The sequence below is a fragment of the Varroa jacobsoni genome, unplaced genomic scaffold (assembly GCF_002532875.2).
Source record: "Varroa jacobsoni isolate VJ856 unplaced genomic scaffold, vjacob_1.0 scaffold_1067, whole genome shotgun sequence".
NCBI classification, from domain to species: domain Eukaryota; kingdom Metazoa; phylum Arthropoda; class Arachnida; order Mesostigmata; family Varroidae; genus Varroa; species Varroa jacobsoni.
Window position 1 is genome coordinate 1 of NW_019213969.1, and position 12,139 is coordinate 12,139.

Below are 12,139 nucleotides of genomic sequence, written 5' to 3' on the forward strand. Positions count from 1 at the left end.
GATTAATAAAGACATTGTCAAGTGAATTCCGCCCAACCGCCATCCCACGGACACCAATTCCTACGGCCTAAACACGACAGCATTAGGATGGGTGACGGCGGCCTAAACGTGGACTCGATACTAGCTCGGCTTCTTGAGGTTCGCGGCACAAAACCCGGCAAGAACGTTCAGCTCTCTGAGGTCGAGGTAAGTTCAACAAATGACAATAACGACGACGGTGCCGACATACGACAGCAACTCACAGCTTGCCGTCGCTAGAACAGCTTATAGGCCCGCCCTGTGCTACCATTGGGCTCTCCGTAATGGCCCTACACGAGTATTTTCTAGCGTTTATCCGTCTAGACTATGTATGTATGTATGTATGTATTCACCGCGTTTTGTTGCTGTTCAACCATGTTACTCATGGCGTATCTATTTATAGGGTTTGTTACAGAGCAGAAAAAGCGAACGAGAGACTGCTCGTGTATGGACTGAAGTGAAGTGACTGAGTGCATCGCGTGTTCGTAGAGTGACTGATGACTGTTCGCTGGTGCAGTACGACTGCCCACTGCACACCCGAGATACTGTTATACCGATATATGCGTATGGCTACGTTGTTGTCTATGACGGTGTCGTCCCACTATTGCCTCCTTACTTTCGTGATTGTTGCTGGCGCCGCTGATGCCGGAAATGTCGATGGTAGCGCTTCTTATTTCTCCAGGTTGCTACGGCGCTTATAGCGCCCACTAGGTAAAAACAGGTTACTGGAAACATACTGGCGGGTAGGCTGGCTAGTCGAAGAATTGCTAGCTGGGCCTGTCATCTTCGGAAAGACAGTTAGGGAGAAGCGACAATAAGATCGGACCGAAAAGATCTGATTGTATTATCATATAGACAATCAGGGAACACCGTATTGCAGGCAAACGTGTTTGCGCATATAGCGAGTCAATATCAGCAAAAGAAACAACAATGCGGTATAACAGCAGTGTGGAACTTGCCTGGGCGATATATTTCTTGCCCTTTTCATCGTCTTGTCTCCGCTTCTGGAACACTTGCATAGTCGCAAAATGTAGATGTTAGCGTTGTTATCAGTGTTTGTATTATTATTATAATTATCAGCATCTTACCTGTATCGTCTCACTAAAAACAACCATATTTGTGCATGGCTTGATGGTGATAAATTACGATGATGATGATCATGATACTACTTGTCAAAGTGCGTATGTATGTGAGATAGTTCAATTGTCAGACAGTAAGCGCAGCAGGTGTCGCTATTACCGCTCCCCTAAACGCTCCGATTCGTGGCCTGGATCAGCCATCGCCACCCTTCAGTCACACGGAGAGCAACAGACGCAAATGTTTAGACAGAACAGGCATCGGCATTCCGATCCAACCAGCCAGTCCTCTCCCCGTTCAGCCAACTAGCGATTAATGGGTTGACTAAGAAGCATGAGGGAAAAAGAAGACTGCTTTTCGTTTGCTCTTTGCGTCGTTTGTTAGTGAAGACTGGGATCTATTGTACCGCTGTGAAGGATCTGAGAATGCTTGGACGGGAGATGAGGGGTCATCCTTAGACGGAGCCTAATGCTTGCTATGGGTTGAAGGGGAAAAGGGAGGGAGGCAGGAAGGTAGAAGACGACTATGACGACGACGAAAAATGACGGCAGTTGCAGCTATATTGCACCGTGTTTTTTTTAGCTCGGTGCACTGTGATCAATCAGATCGATGGCTCTAAAAAAGGGCGACGCTAAGCTTTTCTACGTTAACGGCTCTTACCTCGGCTACAACAGCAGTAACGCGCTGTAACGTCGATTCCTGCGGTAATTCCGAGATGCACCTTGCCTGTATGTAATACATCTATGTGTATACGTATCTGTATGGTTTGCGTATTGTGTGGTTCTTTGTTTGAGTCGACATTGCTCAGACTGGTAGCGATGATAACTAGAAGTGAGATGATTGGTGTAGAGAAATACATGTAGCATTTAAGACGACGAAGGGTAGGGAAAACGTTACATAATATAAAAGCACATAAAAGAGTGCGGACCTGTAAACATTTCAATATTTAATTATTAGGGATTTGGCTACTACACTGCTCATATATAGTCGAGGACAGATGAAGTCGGAAATGCTATTCTTAGTGCGACAGATGGAATTGTATTAGTAATAACTGTACGTTTAGTCACTGAATGTAACAGCCTAACGACTCCGTTAGAGCGGTCAAAATTAGATTTTGAAAAATCTGAATGAAAAAAGCGCATATTTGCTAGAATAATACTTGTTGAGGCGGTTAATGAACGATTCACTTGTTTTGACAGTAACGTGAATCTTGACTTAACAGAAAATGACGTACATCTTAACCTAGAAATGACGTAAATCCTGGGACATCTGCGTAATTATTTTGACAGTTGCATTTAACTTAAAAAGAGAGTGCATTGGATGATGAATGATATCCAGAAACGATACAAAACGAGCACTCTGTTCGAGAACCCTGTTTGAGCATTGTGAACATATGGTCATTATTACTTCAGTAATCGAATTCTGCTTGCTGGTAAACAAGCAACGGGAATAACGTTAGAGCCGCTAGTTGAGGGGTTGCGAAGCTTAATTGATCTAGAAACATAAAATACATAGTCTTGGACATTTGGACGCATGGCGACAACTAAAACTGCCCACGTTGCTCTTCTGTGTCTGCTCGCGCATATTGCTCATCTTATTCCTATCAACTTGTGTTCAACGACACATCCGATAGTGACTCATCTCGTCATCAGAAAGGCTTATATAATGAAGACTCACGAATATTTGAAATATTTCCATTTATGGTATTAATAGGTAGTAGTCACAGCCGCTTATTTGGTTGATCGTTCGCATGTTGTTTCATTTGTTTGTCTGCCGTGTTCTTGCCGGCACGTTGCTGCTACTGCCGATCAGCAAAGCAGGTAGATGGCCTCTGCGCGTAGACATATATCTACGCGATGATATTTATCCTGAAAAATCGGCGTGTACGCTCTCGGTTGATAACTGCATAACCGTCCTATGCAACCTATTGCTCGTGCTATACACAAACGGTAGGTTGCATTCACAGTCATACCAGCTTCGACATGAGTATCGTCTTTGTGGAACTGTTGGGTTACCAAGCTATATGCCGAGTGGGCAGGGCTGGGCTGAGCAGAGCTGGCGAGCCAGCCAAGCCGCGGATGGTAGTGGCAACATCAATGGTAGAAGTCAGCAGCGTGTTGCTGCGTGTGACCGCAATCTCATCTTATATTAGATTGGTTTGAAGAGGAAGCATCAGCGAGTAGCTTCTGTGGGGCTGGCGTAGGACTATTTTCGCGCGCCTGCATCGATGCCGTGTTACTGTTATGACACACTGTTGTCGGCTGCTTCTCAGGTTTTATCGCACCGCGCGGCTGGATAGCGAAACGACAAATGACAGCAACACAACGACGCAGCGCGCTGATTGAAACAGCAATGTTTTTGGACCCATCACAGGCCGACTGCGCACCGCAGCAACGAGATGCTACATAGAGCATGCAGCAAAGCGCGTCGATATTCCTGTCATTGCTGCTGCTAGGGCTGCCGTAACGAGTCGTTGTAAACAAATAGAGCTATAATAAAACACTGAGATAACGAAAAACAGAGGCAGGCGTCTTCGATGACTAATTGTGCAGTATCGCCTGCCGCAGCAGTAATACTAGTAGTTTTATTGTAGTATAAATAAAATGGTTGGAGTGGTGGTAGTGAATCGCGGTCGCTCCTACAGCCGACGCAGTCGCTGGCAATATTGTCGCTCCGGTGAACGTCTAGGGTTGCTGACTGTTTACTCGATGGGTTCTAGCTCTTTCGCGCGTACACTTCCGTCGTATCGGCTTCGTCAACCGTCGAACACTAGAAAGAGCCTATTTCTATTCTATCCATTCTCGTCCTGAAACGGAAGCGATATCATTATGCGATGACGGCACTGCACTCGACCAGTTCAGGCACTTAGGCAGACGAACAGTGAAAGACTAAACTCGAGGCAGCAGGTGCGGCAGGAATCTAGAATCGAGAAAACGTTGCGCAGGACGTGCGTGACGCACTGTTGGATTCCTAGTTGTTCTTCTTTTGCTAGTTTCATCTCTGTTTTTCAGTGAAATTGGCCTAGCGTAGAGGCTTGCGGAGTGCCCACTACTCTCAAGGTAGGCCGGTCAGCGCGCAGTACTGTTGCAGCTTCTTCATGAATTATTATTGTTTCAGTTGACGCGAGCGTTGAGGATGGTTCATACTGTTCGCGCCGTTCACGTGTGGTTTCGTTGGACACAACGTGCTAACTCTTTGTTGGTCGTTGATGCTGTTCCTACTGCTGGCTTTCCTGCCACAGGCGATACTCAACACCAATAATAAGCGAACAGGCGGCAATGGAAATACACAGTTTGTCCAGCCTGGAAGGGAGATAAGTGCTGACTTAGATGTGCTAAAGGACATTTGTTACCAGCTCTGCTATTCGGCTCTCGTGAACAGAACCATATTTGAATGGAGCGTGGTTTTACACGTGTATTTTGATAACAAAAACGAGAAGAAACGTTGATTGTCGTATTTTTTTTACTGAGTTGTGCGAGTTTTGATGGTTAAAGTTGTTCAATAACGTGCTCCACACAGTTGAACTAAAGCCTTACAGTTGCTAATTTAGAAAGGTAAAAGTAGGAACGTTTGCAGTTTGTAGTTTAAGGCGCTTATTACATTGGTTTGAGGGGGCTTGGATGATCGATGTTCGCAGTAGCTTGTAAAAGTGGGGTGGGTTTTTGGTTTTTTTTTAGAGCCGTGTGCCTCTTCTGCTTTTAACATCTGTGACCTTAACCTAGCACGACACATACTCTAGTTTTATTGCTATAAAGGGTGTATTCTGATTGAAACTCTCTGTTGGGCAATAATTGAGGACCCATTCTTTTTGTTGTCATTGATGGTCAATACTAATTGATCATTAGCTATGCGACAAAATGCAATTTATGATAACCGAATATAATTTTTTACAATGGAATCGGGAGTCGGTAAAGGCGTTTCTTGTTTACTTTAGACAAATCCAGTAGTATCATTACGTAACGTTCTGCAATACAGAACCTTGATAACAGCAAGAACGCCTTGTTTCGACTTACCGTTTACTTAATAAACGTTAAATGCGTGCACAATCAAACGGCCAATACGTATGTGTATTCGAACGGGTCGATTATTACCCCCTGTAGTCGGTGATACCGTTCGTGCATTAATTTTTCCTATCTGAACCGCAAATAGTTAGCTATATTCTTGTTCAAAGTCACTTTGAAATTTTAGTCTGAAAAATTACCCGCACATAATTTAAGCAGGAATAAAAAATCTAGATGATAAAATGTCTAGATTTTTTATTTTTCGTGTCTACGTTTTTTGACGACAATTAGAATTGTTTTGCCTAGGTAGCGCTATTGCGTGTTAAGCCTAAAATGAAACCCTTGTGGATGAAAACACATCGATGCTGCCATGTTGCTATGCGTGTTATTAATATGCCGACGAGTTAAAAGAAAAAGATTACCTTATCTTATAGTAACTATTATTGATAGAATTCGAGCGTTCTGATTGTTCATGGATCCAAATTAATTTTGTTTGAACTATAAAGAATAACGCATTAGTCTAAACAACGATCATATCTGATTGACGAATACGTTTGGGGTAACATAGTTTTTTGAATTAGCAGAACTCAAGGCGATAATTACGACTGTCAACGTTTCGATGTGTACGATAATGGTATCAGTCTTCTTCCATCAGATTGTCTTTTTGCGACAGTGTAGTAGTAGCGATTTCCAGTGGTTTTTAATATACCGGACGAGGTACTTAAGTGTGCGGTTGATCATACATGATAATTTGTGGCAGAGCAATGCTCTTGTTGAATTCATATAACTGATCAACGATGGTGAAACTTGTTAAAGCGCATTAGATATTTGTACATAACATTCTTGTTTTTTAGCTTTTTTTTTAAAATTTTTGCTTGCGAAATTTGTAAATTGAGGTGTTAAATGTAAGTTTCAAGTAAATTAACGATTCTCAGTTGCTCCTCACAAAAATCAATCAATTTTTTCGCATCGAAATTGTTCTCTAGCACTTTTTTTTTCATTTGATTGAATTTGTTCGTTTTAAAAGGTACACATGATTGTTATATTTATCTCATCCGTTGAAGCGTTTATTTTTCCCGAATCATAAACATGTGCTCCGATGATGCTTTGGTACATGAAGACCTTTTGGCAGTGGAATGGCTGGTAAAGTAAGGAAATCTTTTAGATTTCTTGTTTGCTTCAGTCTGTTTCCGATTTTGTAAAGAGCTTCTTCATCGCAACTGTAGGAACCATTGCAGAAGAAACGGTGTGCGTTAAGTTAGCTGTGCATGCACATGTGGCGTCGTGTGCAACCTAATTTTGTTTGTGGTTTAGACGCACGAGTCCGTATGCTTTTTTTGTATGTACGTGTCGATGATTCTCGTATTTCTGTGTTGCATCTCCCCGGCAGCTACCACAGCTGCTACAGCTGCCGCGACTTCTCTTGTTCCTACAGTCGGTGTTGCTATTGATATTTTACTTTAAATCGCGTCTGTCGTACATGCCGCTCTTCATACACATCTATAGAAATGGCGTAGTCGATGATGAGGTAAACTGAATAAGAAAAACGGAAGAGACGAACTCTCGTACGTGATTCGTATTTTTATTCATGGTGTACTTGTCTATAGTGTAGTTTTACGCTGCTACGGGAGCGTCTGCAGGAGAGCAAGGTGCTGCTGCTCTATAATATGGCTCTTTTTTGCGAGATCGGTTGCTGATGTTGCTGTTACTGAAGTAGATCTGTGATAGATGAAGCAATGTTTTTAAATAATATACGCATGGAACAAGATCCGACAGAAAAAATTAAAAAGGTAAAAAGGGTGGACATAGAAATTAATTCTGTGTAAATGGGTTTTATGTCATTTTGTGATGGCTGGGGCCGGTATATAGCTAGCTGTAAGATGAGTTTCGATACTAAACAGTATTCGCAAAGGTTTTTTCCTTTTCTGTTATCTTCATGCCGATATGTTTTCTTCTTATTTATTGGGCTGTCGCTTTAATGCTGATTAATATAACCGTAAAAAAATAAAATATTAAATATATATATATATATATAAACGGTTAATATAGACGTGTGATCTTTTGTGTGATTCGCGGATGATTTGTTTAAACCCATACATGAGAAACAGTGTAATACGTCTAGTTGGTGCTGAGAGTGTGTATCAAAGACAGGTCAACGAATGGTAGCTTTTTTCTTCTAGAGTATCAAATTTGCGTATAAGATTACATACAGGTAGATGAATAATATAAATCTATGAGGGCCCATTAACTACGCGACTTGTTTACTAACTCTTTTCCAAATATCTGTGATATTTTGTTGCTACGTTGTCTGTTGACCAGGTGCGCGGTCTTTGCCTACGATCGCGTGAGGTATTCCTATCACAGCCTATTCTACTGGAGCTTGAGGCTCCATTGAAAATTTGCGGAGACGTTCATGGACAGTACTATGACTTACTGCGTTTATTTGAATATGGAGGATTTCCACCAGAGTCAAACTACCTCTTTCTTGGTAAGTGAATGCTTTCTCGCTTTTGGATGGCTAGCTTGTTTTTTTCATCCTAAAAAACTTAAACTAAAATGAGTACGAAGTGGACATAATGACGTAGGTGTGCAAATGTTTAATATGAATTTGTATCAGCTTTTTGTGATAGCCTCTGACCGTATGGCTGTAAACCGCTTAAAATGCAGTCGTTATACGTTGAATGTATATTGATTATATGCCTTGGAGTTACGGTTTTTAACCGATTTTTTTAACTTGAACATGTGTTGTTCTATTTTTTTTTATAGGTGACTACGTTGATCGTGGGAAGCACAGTCTCGAGGTGATCTGCTTATTGCTGGCATACAAGATTAAGTATCCGGAAAATTTCTTCCTGCTTCGTGGCAATCACGAGTGCGCATCAATCAACCGTATTTATGGCTTTTACGATGAGTGTAAACGCAGGTCGGTAATTCTGATCAAATGAGCCAAACAGAGAAAACTGTATATTGCCAAGTTTAATCAAAAAAGCACGGGTGTCATTTACCTTAGTGAATTAATCATAGAAAATATGTGAAACGAAGATGTGGGCGTTTTCTTTTTCATAGACGTGAGTTCTACGCGACAGTTAGCAGATAAACTAGCAGCTGTTCTGTATCATCTCAATATTCTTCCACTCGCATTCAGCATCGTATTAAGCGAACTGGGCATTAATATTTAGCTTAGTTTTAGAGACTATACGGTGTATGACGTGTCTGCTGCACTGGAAAGCGCTGAATACATTGTTGAGCAACGTGATCTTTCCGTGATATAAAATGATACTACTTCGATGCCAAAAGCTACGGAACAGCACTGACTGACGCATTTTCAGTAATATTTGTGCTAGGTTTTTACACGTTATGGGGTCAGACGGAGCTATCTCCTTTGCGATTTGATAAACCGTCTTAGAAGAGTTGAGGGACTAGTTTATCACTATATCGTTATGTTTTTGTACGAATAGCGATCATCTATTAACTGTGATTGACTTTTCTATTTTCGCTTTTTTTTTTTTAGATACAATGTTAAACTCTGGAAGACTTTCACGGATTGTTTCAATTGTCTCCCAGTAGCCGCTATCGTCGACGAGAAGATCTTTTGTTGCCATGGAGGCCTTTCGCCTGACCTTCAGTCAATGGAGCAGATCCGGCGCATCATGCGGCCGACTGATGTCCCTGATCAGGGACTCCTTTGCGATCTGCTTTGGTCTGATCCCGACAAGGTAAGGAAACCGAGGATCACAAAGACAGGGCATAAATAATTACGTTTGATACGTAAATTACAAAAGAGTGTAAAAGATGCTTTTAGAGTTGGCATTTTACACAAAAGTCGATTGATGAGGCTGTTTGTTTTTCATTACGAGATTCTATATAAATAGCTCCGAAACATATATTGAATTTAGAGCATTTTAATATATGGGAATGTTTTGAGAATATCCTAGCTGATGATTTTTTCTGATATTCTTATATTCATAGCTCACTCTGTTAGCTGAAATATGTTTGATGAAATGTGTTTCATTTACAAACATGTATATCTGTGAAAGTCTGCATTTGATGCAACAGAAAATTCCTAATTATGCCAATCCTTATGTGTCGATGTCGTAGGATATCATGGGTTGGGGAGAAAATGACCGTGGCGTGTCATTTACCTTCGGATCGGATGTTGTTGCAAAATTCCTTCATAAACAGGACCTTGACCTCGTTTGTCGCGCCCACCAGGTAAGCGTTACCCACAGTTTGTCGTACACATGTGATTGCAAGAGTTTATGATATAATACGATAATGGCTTGTTTGCTCTCACCATATTTTTGCGTGACCTGTTTACCATTGAACTACTTGAAAATCCGATAGGTTTCGGAAAGGAAAAAGAAAAAAGGTATTGAATATATCAGGAAAAACCGTGGCGGAAATGTGGCTTTTTTCGTTTAGCTTCTATGTGTTGATAGTAATAATTCGAACTTTGGGTATAGTAAATATTTTTAGGGTAGTGTCACAAGAAATGTTTCTCCAATAGCATCTTTGAATACTAATTGAAAATATCCTAGTAAATGAATTTAGCTGTCCACTGTTTCACAAAATCCCAATTCAGTTTCTCTCGTGGTTTCTGAGCACAATTCCGTAATTGTATTCAATTTTGAACGCGTTCATTGATTTTTTTAACCACAATTACGTTCTAGGTTGTCGAGGATGGTTACGAGTTCTTCGCGAAACGACAACTCGTCACCCTGTTCTCAGCACCGAACTACTGCGGCGAATTCGACAATGCTGGGGCTATGATGAGCGTTGACGAAACTCTCATGTGCTCATTCCAAATTCTCAAACCTGCCGACAAGAAGAAATTTTCTCTAGCAGGCTCAGCTAACAACAAACCCACGCCTGGGCGAAAGTAGTAGTATTTTAAGCGCAATCAATAAGCAAGGAATACAACAACAGCAACAACAAGGACGACAAGCGAGGAAAAGGAAGAAAGATAGACAATTAAACACGTGAATATAGTGAATACCTTTTATCAGAAGGACCATGACAGGCTGCGGGTTGTGCCCTAACGTCAGCACGTGGCCGCTACCACCGCCACTAGCAAAGGGTTGTGGTACCAACAGCCAACAGATGCCAGGCTGGAATAGATATATCAAAACAATTGAGCTGTGTGTATGTGCAAGTGTGAATGTTGGGATCGAAATTAAAGTGGCTGATGATAAAAAGACGTAAGCAAAGTCGTTTCGTTGTAGTTCCTCCCTTCCGCCGCGCTCCGGGTCATCTCGTGTCACAAGTCCAAGGTGATGGCACACATACGCTATCACTTGATGAGAAAGGTGGAAATGTGTGCTCGATTGGCGTTTGGGCTTCGTAAGGGTGTGTAGCATTTGTTGGCGTACCTCACTGGTTCACGTTACACATAGACAAGCAGCCATAGCGACAAATAACTGACTTCATGTACCCTTTTAGTGGAAAGGGTGTTGCCGCGGCCACGCAACGATGCTTGCACAAAACCGATACCAGGACGGAGGACTTCAGTTGCAACAGAAAATCTTCTACTGAAAAAATGGCAGCAACAACCAGGAAATAATCCTAACCGCTACTATGGTAACTTTATCTATACTGTAACTCGTGTTAGTTGTTACAGAAGTCCTATTGATGGTAAACCGTATGCGTCTATGAATATCGTCGACCAATGTCTGTGAGTAAATGCAGTATACGTTTGGTAGTGGCCGACCTTTGATGGGCGGGGTGGGAGAGAAAATTAAAAATTAAACATCTCGGCGACATCAACGACGGTGTTGAAATCGCTAGGCTAATTGAAGCCGGTATACGAAACGGGAGAGATTAGTGCTTGTCGCTATTGCTCTGTAAGAATAGGAAAGACAATATCCTGGATATGGTGGCAGTGAGAACGACCTACTATATACACCTAGCTTGTGCTTGCTTCTATTTGAATCGAAATGATAAGACGGGGCTCGCATTATTGAAAAGATAGACTATAGCCATAAAGGAGGTGAAGGCGACGAAGAACGGTGATGATGACGATATAGGTGGACAGAGAATAACTGAAAGCATACACAACAGACATAAATATAGCTTACACAACAGGTACAGACAAGAGACCGACAAGTGAAGATAGTCAGACAAAGATGAAATGTAGTGGACAAGAACGTGAAACAAGAACATTTACAACCATGTGTGTGCAGGTCGAAGACGTGTAAAATGTGGGCGGAAGTACAGGCAAAAGAGAGAATGAAAAATCGACAAGATGAATGGAAAGGACTGATAACATAACAACACAATATCAATGATATAGGTAGATTGATACGCGTGACCTGTTACACGTGGGTAACACATGTGCGCGTTAATGACATTTAAAACAGTAACAGAGTGCGACAGAAGGACACACGGAAGTATAGGATGAGAAACATGGCAGACAAAATTGTAAATGCTACGGAAACCGTCGTAGACGGCAATAGAAGGTAATGCCAGGGCCAAACTACAGGGTTGGAGTTGGTTAGACGACGATAATTTTCACTTCTATTTCCCTATTATCACTATTATTATTATTATAATCTTATATAATAATTATTATTTAGCTAATATTGTTGACACCTGTATCAGATTACGATAAACTGGCAACGGGAAGGCATGAAAACGGTGAGGTAGATAAGATTAATTCGAGAAAAGGCTAAGAAAGAAAAGGATACGTCACGGAAAAACTCCACTCCCCCAAGCCGTCCTTTTAAAATGGCCGTAGAAATATATATATATATATGGGGGAGCGGGGCGACAACGCTATTCTCGGCTATATGAGACAATAAATATTTGTTGTTATTATTATTAGTTTAACTATTATTATATTTATTATTATATGTTAGGATTAAACATTATTCGTCAGGTTTTCCTTGTTTAGTATTGCAAGTGCTATTTTGATTCTTCCTATTTTTAAATTGTCTACACGATAATCGTTTTTACGGCATGTAATGATTTCAACGTGTGGCTTGGGCATGTGGGTATAGAGGGAGACGTCATGCTGAGCGTGGGTTAGAATAAAAACAGACATATAC

At 41.4% G+C, this 12,139-nt stretch overlaps 1 protein-coding gene across 4 annotated transcripts; it reads left to right on the plus strand.

Annotated features, from left to right (window-relative positions):
- The first annotated feature begins 7 nt into the window (after nt 1-7).
- Nucleotides 8-11,921, plus strand: LOC111266257 (serine/threonine-protein phosphatase PP1-gamma catalytic subunit B). Of its 4 annotated transcripts, none has more exons than XR_002683978.1 (7): nt 8-186; nt 7,416-7,584; nt 7,863-8,019; nt 8,608-8,812; nt 9,195-9,308; nt 9,767-10,442; nt 10,536-11,921. XR_002683978.1 is itself a non-coding variant. In XM_022843598.2 (7 exons), the coding sequence occupies exons 2-7, from the start codon at nt 6,833-6,835 to the stop codon at nt 9,977-9,979; spliced, it is 912 nt and encodes a 303-aa protein (XP_022699333.1). In that variant the 5' UTR covers nt 4,393-4,649; nt 6,704-6,832; the 3' UTR covers nt 9,980-11,921. The 4 variants fall into 4 exon arrangements, 3 of the variants coding, with proteins under 3 accessions (XP_022699331.1, XP_022699333.1, XP_022699332.1); XM_022843598.2 differs by lacking the exon at nt 8-186 and adding exons at nt 4,393-4,649; nt 6,704-6,886 and having other exon boundaries at nt 9,767-11,921; XM_022843596.1 differs by having other exon boundaries at nt 9,767-11,921.
- The last annotated feature ends 218 nt before the right edge of the window (nt 11,922-12,139 follow it).

Coding starts and splice junctions, on each gene's coding strand:
- LOC111266257 (XM_022843596.1), top strand. CDS start 88: ATGGGTGACGGCGGCCTAAACGTGGACTCGATACTAGCTCGGCTTCTT. Junction 8,020..8,607: donor TACGATGAGTGTAAACGCAG/GTCGGTAATTCT, acceptor TTTTTTTTTTAG/ATACAATGTTAAACTCTGGA. Junction 8,813..9,194: donor TTTGGTCTGATCCCGACAAG/GTAAGGAAACCG, acceptor TCGATGTCGTAG/GATATCATGGGTTGGGGAGA.